Source organism: Mesocricetus auratus, unplaced genomic scaffold, assembly GCF_017639785.1.
Source record: "Mesocricetus auratus isolate SY011 unplaced genomic scaffold, BCM_Maur_2.0 Super-Scaffold_100028, whole genome shotgun sequence".
In the NCBI taxonomy this organism is placed as follows: Eukaryota; Metazoa; Chordata; class Mammalia; order Rodentia; family Cricetidae; genus Mesocricetus; species Mesocricetus auratus.
Window position 1 is genome coordinate 12,253,046 of NW_024429209.1, and position 22,591 is coordinate 12,275,636.

General features: G+C 48.8%; 1 protein-coding gene across 16 annotated transcripts in view; it reads right to left on the reverse strand.

The window, feature by feature from the left end:
• The window catches only part of Zmynd8 (zinc finger MYND-type containing 8), a 94,510-nt gene extending 72,315 nt beyond the window's left edge, over positions 1 to 22,195 (reverse strand). For 5 of the 16 annotated variants that reach the window (XM_005084965.4, XM_013124425.3, XM_005084964.4 and 2 more), the window contains exons 1-2: positions 21,970 to 22,193; positions 13,497 to 13,567 (exon numbers count right to left, since the gene is read on the reverse strand). In XM_005084965.4, coding sequence (XP_005085022.1) covers positions 13,497 to 13,567; positions 21,970 to 21,983 — 85 coding nt within the window. In that variant the 5' untranslated portion in view covers positions 21,984 to 22,193. Of the gene's footprint in view, positions 1 to 8,724; positions 8,818 to 13,496; positions 13,568 to 13,685; positions 14,278 to 17,251; positions 18,061 to 20,730; positions 21,064 to 21,689; positions 21,714 to 21,969 lie in introns of those variants that run through there. The other 11 variants (XM_005084963.4, XM_005084961.4, XM_005084959.4 and 8 more) reach the window with 9 other exon arrangements.
• Positions 22,196 to 22,591: the final 396 nt, after the last annotated feature.

Consider the following 22,591-nt stretch of genomic DNA (forward strand, 5'->3'; position numbering starts at 1 on the left):
AACTCAAGTCCTCTCGATTGTACGACAACCACTTTACCTACTAAGCCACCTCCCCAGCCTTTGAGATACTTTTTATTGTGGGGAGGCGGTATGGTTTTAAGACAGGGTTTCTCTGTGGCTTTGGAGGCTGTCCTGGAACCAGCTCTTATAGAACAGGCTGGTCTCGAACTCACAGAGATCCACCTGCCCTCTGCCTCCTGAGTGCTGGGATTAAAGGCATGCACCACCACCACCTGGCACTGAAATATTTTTTAAAGATTTATTTGCATGTGTGTGTGTGTGTTTGTGTGTGTGTGCACACCGGAAGACAGCATCAGATCTCATTATAGAGGGTTGTGAGCCACCACCATGTGGGTACTGGGAATTGAACTCAGAACACTGGAAGAGCAGTCAGTGCTCTTAACCACTGAGCCATCTCTCCAACCCCATATATTTTTTTCTAGCTACAGAGAATATGGTGACTATGAACATTCACCATAGCGGGGAGAGCCACACTTGTGTCCTCAGCATGGAGTACAAGACTTTGTCCACCAAGCCATCTCCCCAGCCTTTGAAATATTTTTTTATGGGCTACAGGGAATACGGAGGCAGAGGCAGGCAGATCTCCGTGAGTTTGAGTCCAGACTAGTCTGCTAAGTGAGTTCCAGTGCAGCCAGAGTGATTACACAGAGAAACCCTGGGGGATGGGGAAGATATTCCTCCAGAGCCAGGATGTGGCTCAATGGTAGTGCTTATATGGTTCAGTTCATTCCAGGGAAGGAAGTGGGGGCCTTAAGAGTCTCGTGACAATACAACCCACCCCAATCTACACTCCCCCAGGTGCCATCCCAACACCCTACTGCCAAGGCAGACCCTGGCAGCCTAGGTTCTGATTGGCAGCAGCCACGCTTGGGCCACACGTCAACACTGTCACAACACATAGCACACTGCAGGTGTACAGGCTCTGCCACCTGGTACAGCTCTGAAAGAATCCAAGGGCTCGGTGCCTTTGGGCAAGTTTCCTGATCTCTCTAAGCCGCAGTGAATTCAGCTGTTGCTACCAGAATCCACGTGTGTGATGAGGTACAGTTAAGTACATGCGTGCACTGTGAACCACCAGTGACGGTGCTATGAGTTACCACTGTCAGTCTCCTCTTATGGAGGCAGGGAAAGACTCTGTCTGAGTCAAACCAGTTTCCCCAAAACTTGCTGTGCCCTCGTCATGGCCTGCAACCGCCTACCTGGCTGATAAAACCTCTCTGGCTGGCTCAACTCCACAAAGCCAGGCTCAAAACCCCTCCAGGCTCAGGACTTCATTTCGTAACCAGCTTGAATCTCTCCTATGTCCCATACTTTGTCAGCCAGTGATCCTCTGAATGTGTGCTCCTCCTCTCAAGGCCTGGGAGTCTCTGGCAGAGAGAACAGGCCAGAGAGAAGTTCTACCTCAGCAAGCTTTGTGACCTTCACTTCTCTGAGCTTCAGACTTCTAATTATTCATTCAAAATGCCAAACCTAAGGCCAGTGTGGTGGCTCACGCCAGGGATTCCAGCACTCAGGAGGCTGAGGCAAGGGGATTTTCACGAATTGGTCTAGGCCATCCTGGGCTACCATGAGGAGGTATGCTCAGTTCTGCTCTCCTCACCCCAGGCATTGTGACCTCCTTCCCTGTTCCCTGTTACTAGTCATGTTTCCTTGGCACTCAGCTGGCCCCTCCCTCCACCTAGAATGTTCTGTACCCAATCTTCTCCGCAGTAGCTAACTTCAGCCTGTGGCTCAAATGTCACTTCCAGTGGGCCTCCCAAGAACACCCTGGCCTGCAAGCTCTTCATCTCATTCCCTGAAGTTGTGGGGGTGATTATTCTCCATGACAGCCACTCCTGGAAATTGTCAGGCACTCACACCCTCTGTGGCTCTCACGCTCAGTCTCTGTGCAGTCTGCCTGGCTAATGGGTGTCTGAGAAGGTTAAAGAAACTCTGAGACAGAGGGATGAAGAGGTAGCTCAGTCAGTGGCTGCTCTCCCAGAGGACCTGGGTTCCGTTCCCAGCACCCACAAAGCAGCTCGGAACTTGGGCTCCGGGGGATTTGACGGCTCTGGCTTCCACAGGTACCTACACTCATGTGTTGATATCCACATGCAGACACACGCACCCACACATAATTTAAAATAATAAAAATAAATCTTGAAAAATTTTTTGTTGTTTATTTTGAGACAGAGTCTCATAGTGTAGTCCCGGCTGCCTGGAGTTTGCTGTGTAGGTCAGGCTAGCATCAAGCTCATAGAAATCCACCTGGCCCTGTTTCCCAAGTGCTAGAATAAAAGACCCGGCTTTGAGAAAAAAATCTTCTTAAATGAAGGCAGGGAGGCCGGGCGTTGGTGATTTGAAAAGTTAACTGTGTGTGAAGCAGAGAGAGAGCAACGAGGCTAGCAGCACAGCACAGGCCAGAGTCTGACACCAGGCCTTGGTGAAACACGGTTGCCAGTCATATCCCACAATTCCACTTTCAGGTCTGCACCCAGACAGAAGAAAACACACATGCAGAGAGACACACACTCTCTCTACACAGGATGCTCGAGGCAGCATCTAGACATAACTCAATGTCCACCAACAAAGAGATTAATGAAGTGAGACATTCACAGGCAACAGAGGGCTGGCAGGATGGGTTGGCCTACATAGTCTTAGCTACTTGGGAGGCGTGGGGGGGGGAGGGGGACAAGAGAGCCACATGAGCCCACAAGTTGGTCTGGGCATGTAGTTCAGTAATAGAGTATTTGCCAAGCATGCAGAAGACCCCAGAACCACCACCCTCACCCCCAAATATCCCATGCTCTCTTGCCCAGCCTGGTAGAACAAGCTTGTAACTCAGGAAACTTAAGAGAGTAGGACCCCATACCCAAAGTTTACCTGGCATACAAAATGCTGGTGTTGTGAGTTCTCAAATCTGAGGCCAATCCAAACAACATAGTGAGACTCACCCTCAAAATCTCAAATGCCACTAACACATAAAATATAATTTTAAAAAAAGAAGAGGAGTAGGGCGTTGGTGGCGCACGCCTTTATCCCAACACTCGGGAGTCAGAGGCAGGTGGATCTCTGTGAGTTCAAGACCAGCCTGGTCTACAGAGCAACAGCCTCCAAAACAATACAGAGAAACCCTGTCTCGAAAAACAAACAAACAAACAAACAGTCAGACAGACAAAAGAGGAAGAGGAAGAGGAAGAAGAAGTCTACTGCCTCTGAAGCCAAAATGAGGACAGACAGAACATCCCTCATCCAAACACTTGGAATTTGAAATGCTCCAAGATCAGAATATCTCTGAGTGCTTGTCATGAGTGGAAAATTCCATGCCCGTTATCATGTATTGCCTTGAAGTCCATTGGAACAGGAGCCATCTGTCAGAGGTAGTTTACATGGTAACCCCAGAAGCATCAAAGTAGCAGAAACAGGAAGCTGGAGTGGAGTCCCACGCCAGATGGGGTTGCATGTCAAGATAGCCTCAAAAGAAAAAACAAACAAAAAACAAAAAGCCAGAACCCTGAAAATATCGTCTGAAGGCCATTGTGCTATGCAAGGTATACACAAATGAGTTTCAAGTTTAGACTCGAGGACATGCTCAAAATACACCATTGTGCACAGACTCATATTCCAATTTTTCAAAATCTGAAATCTAGGATACTCCTTGTATCAAGAATTTTAAAGAAGAGAGATTCAAACATGAGGTGTTTTTTTTTTGGTTTGGTTTGGTTTGGTTTTACAAGACAGTGTTTCTCTGTGGCTTTGGAGGCTGTCGTGGAACTCGCTTGGTAGTCCAGGCTGGTCTCGAACTCACAGAGATCCGCCTGCCTCTGCCTCCCGAGTGCTGGGATTAAAGGCGTGCGCCACCAACGCCCGGCTCAAACATGAGTATTATTTGAAATGTTTGGTAAGAGGGCTCAGATGTTAAGGCAGGCCCTCTACATGGTATGTTTGCTCTAAGGCCTTTGAAGGAAGAAACAGAAGGTTCCTTTTAGTGTGGAAAACCATCGCTTTTAGAGACAGTCTTTAGGCTCAAAAAATAAACTGCTTATTATAAGAATGGGGTTTCAAAAATGGGGCAGACTGTAACAAGAGGTCAACTGTATCAAGCTGGAAAGAAGGGTCAGTCAGTAAAATCCTTGCTGAGCAAAAATGAGGACATGAATTCAGATCCCCAGCACCCCTGTAAAAAGCAGGTTCTAATCCCTGTATTTGGGAGGATGAGACAAGGGATTCCTGGCACTCATTTGCCAGCTAGTCCTGAGAAATTGGTTGGCTCCAGATTTGGTGAGAGACTTTGTCTAAAGAAATAAAACAGAGCCAGGCGGTGGTGGCACACGCCTTTAATCCCAGCACCCGGGAGGCAGAGGCAGGAGGATCTCTGTGAGTTCAGGGCCAGCCTAGTCTGATGGGGGATGTCCTCCTGTATGCTATGAATATGTTCTTATTGGTTGATAAATAAAGTTGTTTTAGCCAATAGCCAGGTAGGATTTAGTCACGTGGGAAACCCAAACCGGGATAGAGAACGGTAGTAGGTGGAGTCAAGGACACAGCACATAGTCACCGAGGAAGCAAGAGACTGGACATCACCAGTAATCCAAGACCACATGGAGATACACAGAAATGGGTCAACAATTAAGAGAGAGCTAGTCAGTAAGAAGCCATCAGCCAGTTTATAATTAATTTAAGTCTCTGTGTGTTTATTTGGGACTAAATAAACAAGTAGGACAGAAACTCCCATCAACACCAGTCTACAGAGCAAGTTCCAGGGCAGCCAGGCTATACAGGGAAACCCTCTGGAAGAAAGGGAGGGAGGGAGGGAGGGAGGGAAGGAGGGAATGACTAAGGTATCCAATGTTAACCTTAACACGCATATGAATATGAATATGTAAAGGAAACCAGGGTAGATGGGCAGGTGGGGGAGGGGGAGGGAGGGAAGGGGAGACACAGACACACACACACACACACACACACACACACAGGCACACACACACACTCGGGAAACTACATGGACATGCCCAACAGGACAGATGCCCAGCAGGTAACACTTGCCAAGAGAAGGCAGGCAATTTCTAGTCGGAAAGCCATGATCGGAGGGCTTAACATTCTGGGATATTTTAGACCTTATTAGGGAGGAGGGGGACAAAATGACAGTTCTCTCATTCATGCATACTTGCCATACACATTGCAGAGCTGGCACTTCCTAGGACCAGAGATGTCAGAGTTGGGACAGTTCAAATCACTGATGTTTCTTGAAAGAAAGCCTCCCTGTGCTTCCGCTGCCATGGCTTAAAGGTATTGACAGTTCTGTTTTCTTAGAGATCCCTTGAAAAATGACAGAGGGTCCCTCACCTCACAGCCGCGTCCACAATCAATCTCCCTGTGAAGGTCTCAATTTACATACAACAGAGAGACAGAGGATCCTGTGCTAATTAAGGTCTGGGACTAGTTAGCAAATTGTTCTAATTGTAGATTCTCTAGCACCCTGGCTCTGTAAATACACCCATAGGCAAGCCAGTCTCACAAAGAACGACACTGTTCGGGATTTTAATATGTTGGGCTTCCGCTACATCTGCGCCTGGTTTCCGAGGGGACCGTTCCCTTGTGCCGGTGACACAACACAGACACGGCACAGCTGCACACCGCCATTATGCCTACAATGTGCATGCAGCAGGAGCAAGATGCAAGCGGCCTGAATAGGAGCCTCCATCCGGGGAAGTGAACCAGACAGACTGCTTTTCAGACTTCCGTCTCCTGCAAGAAGGGTGCTGTGCCCAGTCTTGCACAGAGAATGCAAAATTACAGCCCTGAGCCATTTCTGTCCCCTTGATGTGAGTCTCTGGGTTCTCATACCATCCTTGAGAAACTGGTCTGCATTCCTGTGTCTAACTGAGCTACCTCTGCAAGAGAATGGTGGGGCAATCTCAGCAGTGAGTCCAATCCCTGGCACTGAGCGGTTAAGTAGAGCCCGCCCATCCAGTAACATCCTCCTCCCCATTTCCCCCATGCCAGCAATCACCACAGATATACCTTCTGGTCCTGAAAGGATGTGACTTGAAGGTTTAAAGGAAAAGACAAAACCAAGCCCCAGAGCCTCAGTTTCCAAGACTGTGAAATGGGAAAACACCTATCAGAGCCGTGAGTTGAAAACCAATGAGATGATAAACAAATAATTCGTGGCACCCGGTAAGATTGCAGGAGCTGCTCAATGTGCCAGCACTCCTGGAAGCTAGATGGTGCTTGTGATTTGTGCCTGAATAGCTTTCAGCGAATTGTCACCCTGGACACAAATGTCACCCTGACATCTTGAAAGCATGAAGGCTTTGTCTCCTGAGAAGCGAGAGCTCTGGAAAATGCCAAGGATGATATAAAGGCAGCAGCAGACTTGGGAACAAGCCTATTAATAATAAGTGATTGCACAGGAAGAGAGCAGCTGATAGAAATTCAGGGCACCTGAAGGCCCCACGGATGAGGTGTCTGAACAGGATTTGAGAATTCTGAGTTAGGTCTGGAGAGAAGGCTCAGTGGGAGCCTTCACACGCCACCAAACCTGAGTTCCCGGGTCCCGGGTCCTCCTCAGGACCCACATAGTGGAAGGAGAAAACCAATTCCCAAAAATTGTCCTCTGATCCACACACACACACACATACACACACACACACACACACACACACACACACACACACAAAATCAATGGCATAAAGATGTACATCCACACACATACACCAAAATAAATGGAATAAAACAAGATTTCAACTGGGGTTTAGAGAGGTGGTTGAAGGGTAGTACACTTGTCTAGGACACCAAGCCTTCACCTCTCCAACAACTATCAATTTCTGAGTTCCCAGAGCAGCTGGAGCTCACTCTGATCCTATCCCCCAGCACCAAGCCCAGATTAAAGTCCTGTGCTCCTCCAGATATTTTCTCCTTCTTGTGGAGACATCGAGGGTGGGTCTAAGTGTCTAGACAGCAGCCACAGGGCAGTCAGAGACACATGGCCTGTGCCCTATTGTTCCTGCCGAGGCCGTGGAGACATCCACACCCAGCTGACAGCCTTCCTGTCACCCCCATGAGAAAACTGACCAGTTTCCTTCCAGTCCCTTCTGTTCCTGCCCAAATGGTCCAGAGAGGCTTGAGCTGTCCTTAACAGAAAAAGAGAAGCCAGACAGGACACACACGGTGGTGAAACGGTGTCTCTCTTTCTCCTCCCCGCTCTCTCCAGGTTAATTAATTACATTTTTTTAAAGACAGGATTCTGTCTTTTGGGGACTGAAGCACTAAACATCTAGAGCCACAAGAAAGGGAGTCTACAGGGACAATTACTGTTCACAGCCTGGATGACTGCACCGGGGACCTCTGGGATAAATAAATGGGGTTAAAAGAGGGAAAAGTCTTGTTCCAACACATCACGACCATCACATCTTGGCCACACAGATTTCAACTCTAAAACCTCAGTGCCCTGGGATAAAGCTCAGGCTGTAAAATATGAATGACACTCGGGGACTGTCAGAAGAGCGCCCTGATAGGGGTGCGGTGGTGCCCCCTTGTAATCCCAGCACCTGGGGACAGAAATAAAGGATATCCAGAGTTCAAGTCCAGCCTTTGCTATATAGCAAGTTCAAGATTAGCATGGGTTATATGAAATTCTGTCTTGTAAAAGCACACACCTTTAATTCCAGTGCTTGGGAGGTAGCTCAAGGCCAGCCTGGTTTCCAGAGTGCGACCATGTCTCAAAATAATAACAATAACAACAGCAATAATCATAACATAAACCAGACATCGTGGTACAAGTTTTTAATCCCAACACTCGGGAGACAGCATTTGGAAGATCTCTAGGTCAGCCTGATCTACAGAGCAAGTTCCAGGACAACCAGAGCTACATGGTGAGACCCTGCCTCCACAAAAAAAAAAAAAAAGAAAGAAAAAGAAAAACACAATCGTAATGATGAGACGGCTCAGCAAACAAGAGCCACTCTTGCAGAAAACCTCAGCTCAATTCCCAGCGCCCTCATCCAGCAGCTCACAACAGCTTCCACCTCCAGAGCCAGGGGTTAGAACCCTCTGCTGGCCTTGCGGGTGTCTACAGTCACTTGTACAAACCAAACACAGAAACATATAATTTAAAATAAATAAATATTTAAGAGAAAGATGCCCTGAAAACAGCAGCAGCCAGAGCAGGCCCCTCCCCACAAGGACAGCTACCAAAGGGTTGGCAGAAATTTCCTTAGGCACAAGGGGGACCTCCCTTCAGACTCTGAGCAAAGCCAGGGCCTCTAATCACTTTGAACAGTGCAGAGGCCAGCAGGTCAGCAGGCTGAGCCACTGTGCAATGGAGGAATACACACACACACACACACACACACACACACACACACACACACACACACACACTTCTTCCTAGTTCCCAGTCGGCCCTGAGCAGCCATACATAATAGCTTACCAAACTGGCTGGACACCAACCTCCATACCCCCACACCCTCTTCTGAGAGGCAAGAGCAATCAGAGTCAGGAAGAACTCCCCGTCTCTTCCAGTCTTATCTAATCATGACTGGCATTTGGGAACACTCATGTTCACACACCATTCTGAGCACTCTATGTGAGCTAAATTCAATCTGAACTTCCTAATTCCACTTAGGGAAAACTGAGTCATAAACTAGAACTCAACTAGTCGGGCAGTCCTAACACTCGGGAGGCAGAGGCAGAAGATCAAAAGTTCAAGGTCACCCTCACCTGTATAACAAGACTGCCTGGGATCTGTGAGATCCCACCTCAAATAATCAAATGAGTTCCGGGGTAAAGTGCCCACTGCAAAAACTTGGCAACCTGTAACAAAAGCACAATGTCAAAAGCCAGACACAGGAATCTGAGGGCATAACCCCAGAGCGTAGGGGAAGGGGGAGATAGTCAGACACCAGGGGCTTGACGGCCAGGCAGTCTAGCTAAAATGGCCAGCTCTCAGTTCAGTCATACCCTGTCTCAAATAACTGAGTGGAGAGCAACAGAGGAAGACATCCAAGGTTTACCTCTGGCCTCAACAAGCCATACACAGTCAAGTGCACACGTGCACACATGCGCACACACACATATGTATAAAATGAAAAGGAAAGGCCACACCACCTTTCTCTCAGATGGGAGTTGGGACACACTTGGAGGCCAAGGACCTTCTAGGGAAAAATCCTGTGATCTTGAAGACCAGCAAGCAGAATAGCACAAGAACACAATGGGAATAATGATGGAGGAACTTTCTAGACAGCTAGATGTGTTACGTTATCTTTTTATTAACCTATGTGTATGTGTGTGTGTCTGAATGTGTGTATGTCACATGTGTGTGCCCTGCCAGAAGGGGTTGGGTCCCCGGCATCTGAGGTTTGAGGCAGTTGTGAGCTGTGGATGCCGGGAACCAAACTCCACTCCTCTGGAAAACAGCAACCACATACCTTAAGCACTGAGCCATCTCTCCATGGCCCATCCCCTTGAGTGGGTCGTGGTCTGAGTGTACACTTGTTAGCGGTCTTCACTGTACTGCAGGTCAGGACATACAGCACACAAAAGCAGGGGAGCCAGCTTCCCCAGTGTTGGCATTGATGAGCTGGGGGAGCTAGAGGTGGCCCATACTAATGGAAGGCAGCTAGGGGCTGGTGAATTGGCTCCGTGGGTAAAGTTGCTTGCCACGGAGACTAGAGATCCGAGTTTGATCCCAGAGTCCCACGTGGTATAAAGAACCAACTCCAGCATGCTGTCTTCTGACCTCCATGTGTGTATAGCAGTACATGCATGTGTGTGTACATATGCACACAAGTATTCAGACTGGAGCAGTAACTGTGAGGACACACACTTGCTTCTTGGCTTTAACTCAGGGAACCTGGAAGCAGATACCCCAGCATGGAAGAGCATACCTGGCACACCTAGATCTTGGTTTCTAATACCACTGTCCCAGACAGGGCCTTAAGCAGAAAGTCATAAACAGAGCCCACAGTGATAGATGCTGTTCAGTGGTTTCGAGAGCCAACACAAAGCACCCCTAGCAGCCCAACAGAAGCAATCTGTAGCAAGTAACAACGCATGACCCCAAGAGCACAAGACTGGTCCTTGGATCCATGACAATATAAAAGAACAAAGAAACACATAGGAGAGATGGCTCAGCACTTAAGAGTGCTGGTTCCTCCAGAGGACCTGGGCTTAATTCCCAGCACCCACATGGCTCACAATCATCTATAATTCCAATTCCAGGAGACCCAGTTCCCTCTTCTGGCCTCTGTAGGCACCAAGCATGAGCATGGTATACAGGCATACATGCAGGCAAAACACCTATACACATTATTTTTTTAAAAAAGCCAGACTGACTGTTATAGGGGAACAGCATCTCCGCTGTACAGAGCTCTAATGTAGTCACTCTGCCTGGAGAAGGAGGAGGTTCATGGAGGAGCTAAACCAGGGACACAATCTGCTGCTCCTGGGATGTGCCTGAGGGATTTCCTGCCAAAGGCTGTAGTGTGGGCACAGGGGACGTGGCTCAGTTGGTAGAGAGCTTGCCTAGCATTAACAAGCCCCAGGTTCCACACCCAGCACAGCACAAACTTCGCATGGTGACATCTGTAACCCCAGAGCCTCGGCAGATCCCCTTGACTGAACAGGCTAAGGCCAGTATGAGCGACATGAGTCTCTGTCAAAAAAAATTTCTTTTTAGGAGTACAATTTGGAAAATGTCAAGGTCATCAAAAATAAAGGTCTGAGAAACTGTTACTAAGGAGACAACGCCATATAGTATCACAATAGCATTCTGGATCAGAAATGGGGCCTTCCCAGAAAAACCGAGGAAATCTGAATCCCGTGTGGACTTTAGTTGATGAATTCTACCATCTAGATATGCTGAAGAGGACAGTAACAGGACGGGTGGAGTGGGGTGGGGGCTGGGCTACCTTCTTAGTCTTCTTGAAATCTAAAACTCTTAAAATGCACTTATTTGCCGGGCGTTGGTGGCGCACGCCTTTAATCCCAGCACTCGGGAGGCAGAGGCAGGCGGATCTCTGTGAGTTCGAGGCCAGCCTGGTCTACAAAGTGAGTTCCAGGACAGCCTCCAAAGCTACAGAGAAACCCTGTCTCGAAAAAAAAAACCCAAAAAAAAAAAAAAAGAAAAGAAAAACCAAAAAAAAAAAAAAGCACTTATTTTAAAAATACAACAAGATGACTCCTTCAGAACCAGCAGCCAAAGGTCTTTCTAGCAACATCTGAGATGAATCTGTGTGATAAGAAGCAGGCTGCCAGGACCCAGGACAGCATGTTCCAGCATGTTCCAGACAGACAAAGACACAAACTCCCAGAACAAAAAGGACACAGGGAGTGAGGTTGGGAAGAGTTGGGACCAGGTAAATGGGCGTCACAGGGGCAATGGAGGCAAGAGGCAGGTCACAGTGACTTGGGACAAGAGTAAGGGTGTCAGGAGGGATTAGAAGCTTTGGAAGGAAAAGCATAAGTGAGGGGGTGCCTGTGCACGGGCGTGTGCATGTGTGGAGGCCAGAGGTCAACCTCAGCTGTTACTCCTCACGGGCTGTCCACACCCCCCCCCGTGTTTCTCCAGAGAGTGAGGGTCTCACACTGGGACCAAAGGCTGAGACAGGATTTTTACACAATTGCTACAGATGACTCAGGTCTTCAGCGAGTGCTCTACCAACTAAGCCACCTTCCCAACCCACAGGTGCTTTTTCATACTGGTCCTCGTCGCCCTGGGAAAGGCAGACGGGCTCTGGTCACCCACAGCTGGCAAGCTTTAGGTAATATAGGGGGAAAAGCATTTAGTTATGAATTAGGTACCTTAATGTATAATGACAAAAAAGGTCTCCACAGCGGGCAAGGCAGGTGCCTGGTGGGTTTTCCCAACTGTGAATCTTCTGCAGGACGCTCGCTCTGCCTACCGAGGAGTCCAGCAAAGAAACAGACTCAACACAGCCCACGCTGCCCACTTACACCCACTAGAGCCTCGGTGTCCTGACCGCAGAGTGGGAAAGGACACCTTCCACCTCAGGAGATTGGACAGGTTCAATACAAGGCAGCTCATGGTGACCCACCAACCAGCCTTCAAACACACCAGTATCACTGGCATAGACAGCCCTAGGTGGGAGGAGCCTGAGGTATAAAATAATGCCACACCTAGGTTTACGGATAATAAAAGGAGCCAGGGACGAGTGATGGCGCACAGTGCGATCTGGGGGCAGAGACAGGTGGATCTCTGTGAGTTCAAAGTCAGCAGGGTCTACAGAGCAAACTCTAGGCCAGCCAGGGCTGTATAGTGAGACCCTGTTTCCAAAAAGAAATGAAAAGGGAGGGCGCAAGACAGACAGGCAAAGATGAAGACCCAACAGGCCCAGTCCCTCTCCAGACTGCCCCTCATCCTCTCTGTCCCATGTCTCATCAGTCAATCCCCAGCAGCAGGGCTTCAAGGGGCTTCCTCAGTCACGGTCAACTGCCTCCAGAATCTCTGGTGGAAGGACATTCCCTGCTCCAGCTCCGTGGGTTCCTTGCCACTTGAGGCAATGAAATTCAGATGCCCACACATTCTGGGACAGTGGGGGCAGGGAACGGGGCAGTGAGCCTGCCTCCTCCTCCCTGTCCCCAGGCAGCTCTGTGTGGCCACCTGATCCTGAGCTTGACCCAAATAACAGGCTGCCTTCTTTTTAAGCCCTTTCCTTTCCTTTCAGGTGCTTTTAGAAGTCATACTTTATGACATCCTGGCCAGATGAGAGTCTCCTCCTGAAGGATCTGTGACAGAGCCAGCCCTGCAGCCCCTCCCACCTCCCAGACAGGGCGGTGAGCTGCAGGGAGGGAACAAAACAACACAGAAGTGAGGCTATTACGGCAGATAAGTGACAGCACTCCAACCAGCTGCTGCTAAGAGCACCCAAAGCACATGCAAGTGCTCCCTTTGGGGTGCTCCACAAACCCTCCCACTGAGCAGCAAGGCAGGCCCTGCTGGCCCCACTGCAGGCTCCCAGCAAGCAGAATAAACAGCAGAGCAGACAGACAGTGGGTTCTGAATGCAGGCCCTGGCCTCCTCACCCCTGCTAACCAAGACCACCATTTTCCAATCAAGCCGGCCCACTCCACCCCACTCGTGAGACTGCACAGAGGCTTGCTGTTGAAATCTGGAAGCCTGCCACAGCTGCAGACCCCAGTGGCTCCTGCAGGAAACACATCATTTGGACTCTTGATTCCTGTAAGAACCGCTCTGGGGAGAGAGGCAGGCAGGCACCCTGGCCCAGACACACACCCCAAATTTACCACAGAGCAACTCCAGACAAGTCAGTGCACCCACACAGGCACAGCAGGGAAGGAAGACTGAACAATGTCTCCAGAAATTAGGTTCATCCATCAAAGGAGCCTACAGTGCGATGGGTGTCAGAGCCAGCAGCTCGGAGAACATTTCACTCCTTCAACAACAACAAAAGAAAGACTCCCCTCCCCCCCCCCTGCAGAACTGAGTGGATAATCTGAGATTTTTTACTCACCTTTGGAGCGAGTAGAGATGTCCATTCCCTCTACCACCTCCGGTTCAGTTTTTATTTCCTCCTCAGCCAAGCTGAAATAGAGCAAATTATGTATGTTTAGGTAGGCTGCCAATGGCCCCTGTCTGCCGGGGAGCCAGACAGCAAACGGGCTCTCCCTCCAGGCCCTCCTTGTGTGAATGGGGAGCACACCTGATTTCAGCCAAGTGTGAGGACGCTGATATTAGAACAGTAAAAAAACACTTTTAAAAAGCCAAATTAGTATTTCAATTGTCACACCACTCATGAAGAGATGGGGTGGGCGTGTTTTTAGTTTAGAAACTCCAGTACACTCTACCCACTTCCAGCCTAAGGAACCCCGTCCTCAATTAACAAGTCTCTCATTGCTTACACCAGGGTGCCTTGCAGGCAAGTTAGAGACCTTCCACCCGGTACCTGGAATCCCTAACTCAGAATTTTAGCAGTTCCCAGGCCTCCCCATCATGAACCTAATAGCTCTCCGATGAGGCAGGACCATGAAAAAGGACATACTGGTTAAATCACAAGGTAAAAAGCATGGCCAGGCTCTACCAGCCTTTATCCCAGGAATCAGGACCCTGGGGTCTCCAGGTAGCCTGAACATGGCTTCCTTCTGAACTGTGACTAATTACACTCCAGCACAGACAGAGGAATGAGGAAGGATTATTTAAAAGACACAGGCTGAGTGGAGAGCTGGGGTAAGAAAGAAGGAAGGGGCAGGCCCCCTTAGCTAGGAAAGTCTATCATCCAGAACCTTCTCTGCCTCTCTGCTGGAACACAGGTTAAACCAGAGCAGGCCCTGTCAGATCTATACACACACACACACACACACACACACACACACACACACACACACACACACACACACACACACACACCCTAAGCTTCATAAGTCAAACCAGAGGAAATGTAGACCTGCTCTTAATACACAATTTGAGGAACTAGAACTTTCCAGGCATTTCCAGATGCTGCTTTTAAGAGAAGCTAAGCAATCACTCTAGGTGTAATCCCAGCAGACCGTGGTTCAGCAAAAAGAAACGGATGTATCATCAATTGGTGTGGCCGGAATTTTCCATCGGGAAGACTTGAAGGCAAGACAGGAAAAGAGCCAAGAGGACTGTCCTGTCTGTGTCCAGTGCTCTGTGTCAGTGACAAGGCAAAGGATGGGTCCAAAAGACAGCCTCATGCCTGGAAGCTCAGGGTAAGATGGAGCCATGTTTGAGAGAGCCTCGGGTGTGTTGAGAGGACAGACTTCAAGACAGGAACTAGGCAAAAAAGAAAAGATTATTGCTCACGACAAGAGCCAAGTCCTCGGTTTTAACTAGTCCCAAGAGAGGGAGATAGTTAAGGCTTGAATTTGAACATAAACATGCTTAGCATTGTGACACAGGGTCTTGGTAACAATTTCATTTAGTGGGCTTCTGTAGAGAGACCAATGAAGGAAGTACTGACACATTGTCACAGGTGATGCTCCTCAAAAGACACCTGCCTGCCAGATCCAGGGATAGCGCCAAGCAGAACAATACAGGGGAAGTAAAAGGTACACTGTCTACTCCAGCTTCAAGACAGAAGCATACCCAACTCAGAAACCCTGCCTAGAACACCGATTATCTGCCTGGGTGCTGCTGGAGGGGCAACTCCTGTAGCCATCAGAGATGGGGTAGATGGTTAACTTCAAAGGAACACCCCGTAACCCTTGATCTTTCTAGCAACTACAAGCCTGTTCCCCTCCCTAGCATGAAACATGTAAAACAGATTCCACCCATATTTTGAGGGATGAGGGGGGAGTATGTTAATCTGTGCTCCAACTAAAATGCACCAGTGGGGGAAAAGAAGCAATTATGACTCACAGAAAGTGCCACCCCCACCCCCAAAACACCCCACTTGAAGGGTATCCACCATGGAAATCTATCGTGGAAACATTCAAAGGTGTATTGATCAAGCAGAGGACTGCACTGAAGAGAACAATTATGGGGCTTGTAAGAGCCCAGAGGGGCTGAATACTTCAGGCAGGAGTGCAGCTGAGAAGCTAAGAAAATGCAAAGTAGTTTCTCGGGGTGGCTGTTTGCTGCTGAGTTTGAGATAATCAATTCTGAAGCAGAAGTGGGGGGTAAGCTGTTTTATCTACCCAAGCTTTACCCTAGTCACCTGACTTAGCGACAGCACCGCCAGTGTTGAGCCTAGGATTTCCCCCACAATTGAGGAAAACCATCTTTTTCACACAACAGCATCTGTGCAAGCGCACGCGCACGGGCGCGCGCGCGTGTACACACACACACACACACACGTGCACAACTTGTATTTGACTAAACTGACATTGCAGTGCCTGTGCATTTAAAAGGGGAAACAAACAGATGCACTGTTTACAGAAGCAAAGGCCAAAACACAAAAATTAGTCATTTCGAAAAAAACAAAACACAAAATTAGTCATTTCGAATAGCCACATTCAAGAGACTTCCTTTTACCTACAATCTCGGGTTTCTTTTCTTTTCTTTTTTTTTTTTCTTGTTCAATGTTAAGCACTGGCGTCATACTAAGAGGGGATCATATCACAAGTGATGATGAGGAAAGATTGGTACCTTTCTAAATGCCCCACAGAGCTTGGGCAATTTAGTTTAAGAGCTGTTAGGAGCCTGTGGGGTGGAAGTGGGGGCGGGGAGCCAAATAACAATCTTGAGGAAGAAAACTGCAACTGGAGAAAACACTTTGAACTTTTGCCATTAACATGTTAAGCGTTCTCGCATACACAGCCCCCCCCTCCACGGCTGCTAGAACCCAGCAACTCTCATCATTTCAATCAACAAAGGAACAAGTCCTGTTTACAAACTGACATTTCTATTTTTGCAAAGGGCTGACGGGTGAATGGATGCACAAAGAACAGGGTAAAATAAGCCAACAGGGGAAAAAAATGCATCAACTAGTTGCATCCACTGTGTGCAGGCGACCGTCAGCACTTAGGCTCATATTTACCCAAGTCACTTACTGGTGGAGCCGCAAACTGCTACGGAAAAAAGACACAGCACCTGCAAACACAATCAACTCCATCTCTTTCCCCTTTCCAAAAACGATTAAGACTCCCCATACTCATTATCTGAGCAAGAAATCGGGTCTTACTTCCAAACCTCCATCCACTGGGGAAAGGAGCAATTAAAAGTTACATACGCGCTCCTGTCCATCCAGGGAGCCTTAAACCTTCTGATTATTAATTCTGGGGACTCAGGGCTGGTCCGTAATTCCCAGGCATCTCACCCCTTCAACACTTCCAAAGGAGAGAGACAGAGAAGAAAAAGCCTATCTGTTTGACAGGGTGTAGGGGGAGAGCCTGGATGGAGATACAATAGGCAGATCCTCCTTTCCCCCCAAGTGCCCTTAATGCTTGACTTTCACAACAATCTGTAACCCAGCTAGAACATATAACCAGCATGCACAAGACCTCGCTGCCCCAGTCAGAAGAAGAACATCACACAGCAATTCAGGAATCATGCATCACTCTCAAGCACTTCTCCTAGGTTTTACTTTCATTCAAAAGATACTATTAGGGTCCAGGCTGTAAGAGATACTTAATACCCAAGGCACCGCATCCTCCTCCTCCTCCATGTCACAACATCAGCATCAAAATGTAAAGGGGGCAAAGAGACAAAAGCAAAACAAAACCAAACATGCGCCTCTGAATCTGCAAATAATTTCCTTTAATTGGGGGAGGGGGGATGGTTAGCAAAACGCTTTCTATAACCACTCACCTAAAACGGGCAGTCATCGGAGCTAAGCTATTTATGCAGGATTCTTAAAATGGCGGCTGGCAACAGTGCCTCATTCCTGTATTGAAGCTAAAATGGTAGCAGTTTGTTCAAAAGCTGAGCTCATGTTTAAGGAGTCCTGCTAGTTCCAAAGCTGCCTCCATAAACATCAGAGCTAGGAAACGCTCCACCAAAGGACACCAACAATCCAACGTTTGAAGAAGAATAAAAAAAGAAAAAGAGAGAGAGAGGAAAAAAAAAAACACCAACAAACTGCAGTGGCAGGGAGTTAGTGAAGTCACAGGTTCCCAGAGAAAAGCCTCCCTTTCGGGCGTTCAGCCTTCCTCAGGAGACTGGGGCCCCCTTGCCCTGCACTGACGTGGGTGGAAGGTTAGGAGTTACGCAGCCCCCTGGCATAATGTGGAGACAGACAGGTGTCCCTGCGCGCAGATCTGTCCTACAGAGCAGGCTGCAGAGGAGGCAGCTCGTGCCCTTCTGAGTCCTGAGCAGCACAGCTCGACATCACTTCTCCAGGTAAAATGAAAGCTCCCAGAACAGCAGGCATCAAAGACGGAAAGCGACAGGGCTGCCCCTCTGTCTGAGGCCAAGGTGAAAATTCAGGAAGAATGGTGATCCTAAAAACTGCCACCAAGTACAGCAGCCACCCCCGATAACAGAGATGACCAAGGACAGACCCCTCAGGGCTGCAGAGGAGGAACCCTAGTCCACAGACAACTCTCACGAATGAGGTTTGCATCCACCTCCCCTACAGGGCCTGGGAGGCAACAATGCATTTTTGCAAAGCCCCCTTTCACAGGCCGAACCAGTAATAATAGCCTCATGGTGGCCAATGTCACTGACTGCTAGAGTCTAAGGGCTGCAGAATTTCTCCCGTGCTGGGAGCAGGGAGTTTCAAGGTGACAGTTTTTCAGCTCCTAGGGAGAAAGGAGGGCACCATGCCCAAGGCTGAGCAGGGTGCGGCTGGGCCGCTGGCTGGGAGCCGGCCTGCAGGTAGGTGATCCGGGTAGGAAGGGCCGGCAGACCTGGCAGGGCCTCCCTGTTTGTCTGTAAGAGAAGCAGAAGCAGAGGGGGGAAGGGCAACCAGAGCCCAGCAACCTGAGGCCAAGGATGACTCCTGAGTTGCTTTTGCAAGTGAAGAACAACCATGAAGGCTTCTAAAGCCAACACTGCCTTTTACATGTCAGTCCTGGAGGCAGGGCCCCTTGAATGTGTCTTTCTCCTCAGGGTCAACCAGAGGCAAAGAGATCCACAGGCTAGCAAGCGTGTGCCTGGGCCAGAGAGCCAGAAGGGGAAGGAAGACAAGCAGAAACAAAGGAGATCACAGGTTTGACTAGGTTGGACTTCCCAAACATACCTTGCCTTCAGGGTCACCAGCACCCAGCCTTCAAAAATATGACACCACCCCCACCGCAACCTTTTCTTTAAGACCTGATGCACTAGCTCTCTGGAAGAAAGAGAGGAAACCTATTGTTTTCACCCCTAATTTATAATCCAAGGGACCTCATTCTTTCTTTCTGACTCAAATCTTTTGAGCGTTGATTATAAAAGTAACTGGACTTCTGCAATGTTCTTGCTCCCACAATTAGAAAAACCCTGAAGAAAGTTTACTGAGTGATTATATGTAATTAATTCCTAGTTAAGCCTGAGCACTGGCCATTTTCTGGAGCTAATAAAAGCAGCCACTCCCCTCCCCCACGTGAATGCCACTTCATCTCCCGAAGCAGAATGGTGTACCCATCCTAGAAGGTCTTAAAGGGGCAAAGGGAGGGGAGAGATATGGAGGGGAGGGAGGCAGAGGAAGAGAGAGGGAGGGGGAGATGAGGAGGGGGGATCAAAAGCGCCAGTGTCTGTATTTGTTCCTTGCAGCTGTGAATCCTCTTTGGGGACCAAGGAGGCAGAAGGAAAGGGAAAACAGACCCTCAGTTTGTTTTCCCCTCTGCAATTTGCACAAGTGTTGAACCTACCACCTTGATGAGGAAAAGCAAGGTGGGGGATGGGGGATCCTAGGGATGGAATGTAGGAGACTCTTCAGCTTGGCCACCTGCTTTTCCTAAAAGGAAGGGAACAATGGTAGAAATTTCCAGAAGTCCTGTACTCAGGCCACTGCAATTGTCAATCTTTAACCTTTTCCCCAAAATCTCTTGGTTTAAAAGTGCAAGGGGGAAAAAAAGGAACCCCATTGGGCTAGTCTGTGAGCCAGGACTGAGGTTCCCACCTAGAGTCAACTGCAATGCAGTCCTTTTTTTTTTTTTTTTTAACTCTCCCTTAAGTAACTGGAAAAGAATGCTACTTCGAAAGCAATTAACTTTTTACCAACCCAGGCATGGTGGTGGCCATGAGGAAAATCGGCCAGCTTGAGCAGGGCTGGGAAATTGGCTGGGGTTCACATTCACAAACAGAGCCTGGCTTTCCAAACCTGTGGGAGCCATTTTAATGCAAGGTTTGGAGGACAATCGCTTTGCCCTCAAGTTTCTTTGCAACCTGACAAGTTATGCAAATACTGACAGAGGCAAACCAGGAGGCTTCTCATTAGCCACTGGCTCTGGGGAAGACCACGAGAACCTCAGAATGTAATTTCCATTTACAGCAACAAGATAAGAAAGAATAGCAGAACTTGTGTGGAGCAGTGGCACTGGTTAAAGAGCTTTACCCCCATCCGTAGTCTGACTTCAGAGGTGCTGGCCTGCCTCAGACGGCCCCGTCCATAACTCAGTCCGTACCTCTTTACTAAACGAACCTTTTTCAACTGATATCAAAGGCTGAGTTGCTTGAACACTGAAAGGAAAAGATTAGTGCGTCTGTGAAGTTGGCCTGAGACCACCTCTGCACGCGGGGCAGCAGCTCCATGCAAGCTGACTGCGTCTCAAAGCTGAAAATATACGTGGTGAGCTGCCAGGCAGACCCTGAAGGTGAATGCTAAAGGAAAGTCGACTTCTGTCACTTTAAAATTCCAGCTGCACCCTTAAAAGCCAACATGCACAGAAGTGTGGATCAGGCTTGAGAGAAAAAAGGCTAAAACTGGTGGTCAGTGAGCCCTAAACCAAACCTAGTTTGGGAGAGTATAGGATTCTACACCAGATGTAAACACTGTAAAACTTATATATGACACAAGACACACACACACACACAGAGGCACATACCCTGTGTGTAGGGCTCTGGAACCCCTGAGAAGAGACAATTTTGTTCCCATTTCACAAGCAGATCACCTACCCAGAGTTCAGAAGGGCCAGACACAATTCAAGGTCTAGCTGCAAGTCACAATGAACCCAGCAATTCCTCCCCAGCTGGGGGTAAACAGGAAGTGAGATCTTCAGTCCTAACTGCAGGTTAGCAGGAACAACAGTGGATCCAAGCCATCACCTAAACTCAAGACACTCTTTAGAAGCCACCCCCCCATTACACCCCCCCCAATTCACCGAACTCTTGCTACACAGCCAGAGGAGATGGATTGCTTTACTTACCCAACACACGTTCAAGCAACCGTCTCACTTTTCCAGTTAGGAAGAGAGAACAAGCTGGCAGATTTGGGACTTGATCAAAAAGGAAAATTTTTTGTAAACAGTTACATGGTATTATTAAAAAATGTGCACCACCAACACCACCACCACCACAACACAACCCAGCCACTGGGTATGGGATGCTGTCATGAGCCTCAGGTATGATCTTAGGTCCTCCATACTGTATCACAGAGGCCAGAAGATGATATAATGTTAAAAAAGAAGAAGAGGGAAAGAAAGCAAGGATAAAAGAAACATTAGCCCATGGAAAAGCATGCAAGAGTAGAAAGGTAAAGGAGTCAGAGTCCTCCCAGGGTTTTTTTTTTCCCTGCAGGATGTTATTCAAAATCTCTCCCCATCCCCACCCCCACCCCACCCCCCAGGCACCATCCCTACTCCACAAACTCCCTCAGAGGCTAGAAAACACTTTCAGAACCATTTGCTGGCTGTAGGCTGGCTTGAAGAACACTCTGTACCAAAGCTAAGTCGGGGAAAAGGGCTGAACAACGTAGCTGTAAGTGCGAAGCCCTGTAGAGGAAGAGCAGTGAGTCCACACGCCACCACCCACCTAGGCCCAGCAGCCAGCCTGGCCTCTCTGAGCACTGCTCTTGCTCAGGCCTGGGTTCTGTTGCAAACAAACACACATCCTGCCTTGTCAGAACCTAGCCCAGCCTTTCCCAGAACCTCTCTGGAGAAGCAGGCTTGGTTGCTCTGCTGTCTGCCACACGCAGTCCTGAACAGGGCTGGGAGAACACCTTCGGGCTTACCTTCCAATTTCTTCCCCCAGCAAGCATGTGACAGAGTAGACAATAGTGCAGGGGGGGGGGGGGGACTGTTCAGAGAGGGAGACAGGGAGAGGAAGGGAGGAAAGAAAAAAAAAAAAAAGAAGGGGAAATAAAATAATAGCTACTCTTTTGGCATACCAGGATCTAGCTTCAAACTATTCCAGAAATTCTATGTCCTGGACAGAGTAAAGGTGTCCCAGGCCCTCAGCAGGCTGTAAAATCAAGCTATGGCTAATGGCTACTTAGCCATGTGACCCAAGAAAGGAAAAAAAAACCTCTCTAAACAGTCCCAAGTTAGCCTAAGTGCTCTGGGGGGGTGAGTGTGGCACAGCCAGGCTCCAGAGGAATCACACTGCTAGTCCACAAGTCGGATGACTCAGAGGGAGGGAGGAAAAGATGGTTAAAAAGGCGAGCTTACCTCTGTGGATGCATTGTTAACTGTGTAATGTCAATACTTATAAAACATGGAGGACAGGCTCCTAGTTCTCACAGAAAAAGGGTTTGGCACTTCGGCTGATGATCTGGCCGCCTAATAAAAGCTCATCCCCGATTGGCTGTCCCGGCAAATCGGAGTGTAAAGTCGCCGCGGATTGGCTGAAACACTTCCTGAGCGATTATCTTTGTGAGGCTCGGGTGAGCAAGAGCCATCCTGTGCATAGAAAAAGACAGGCCAAGCTAGGCCTTTTGCAGGAAGAAAAACTTAGGAAAGGGGCCCCCGCACGCACTTCTCCTACACCCTGGCGAGATTCCCCGGTCCTGGCAAACCTGTGCAGCCAGCCTGACCTGCTCCAGCAAAGCCCGAGGCCAGGATGCCACTGGGAAGAGCCCTTTTGGGGTGGGCTGGGGGTCTCATCCACACCTGCCCCCACGCAGAAGTCCTTTTCTAAGGTGGAAAACAGCCCGTTTTCTACAACAAGCCAGCTTGAATGGGTCTCAAAGGAGAAAGTCGAGCTGAGGGGTGGAAAGCCCCAGAGAAACAGGAGCAAGAGGGACAAGGCCAGATGCAGGCCTCTGAGGGGCTGAGGGGGGAACAGGCAGCC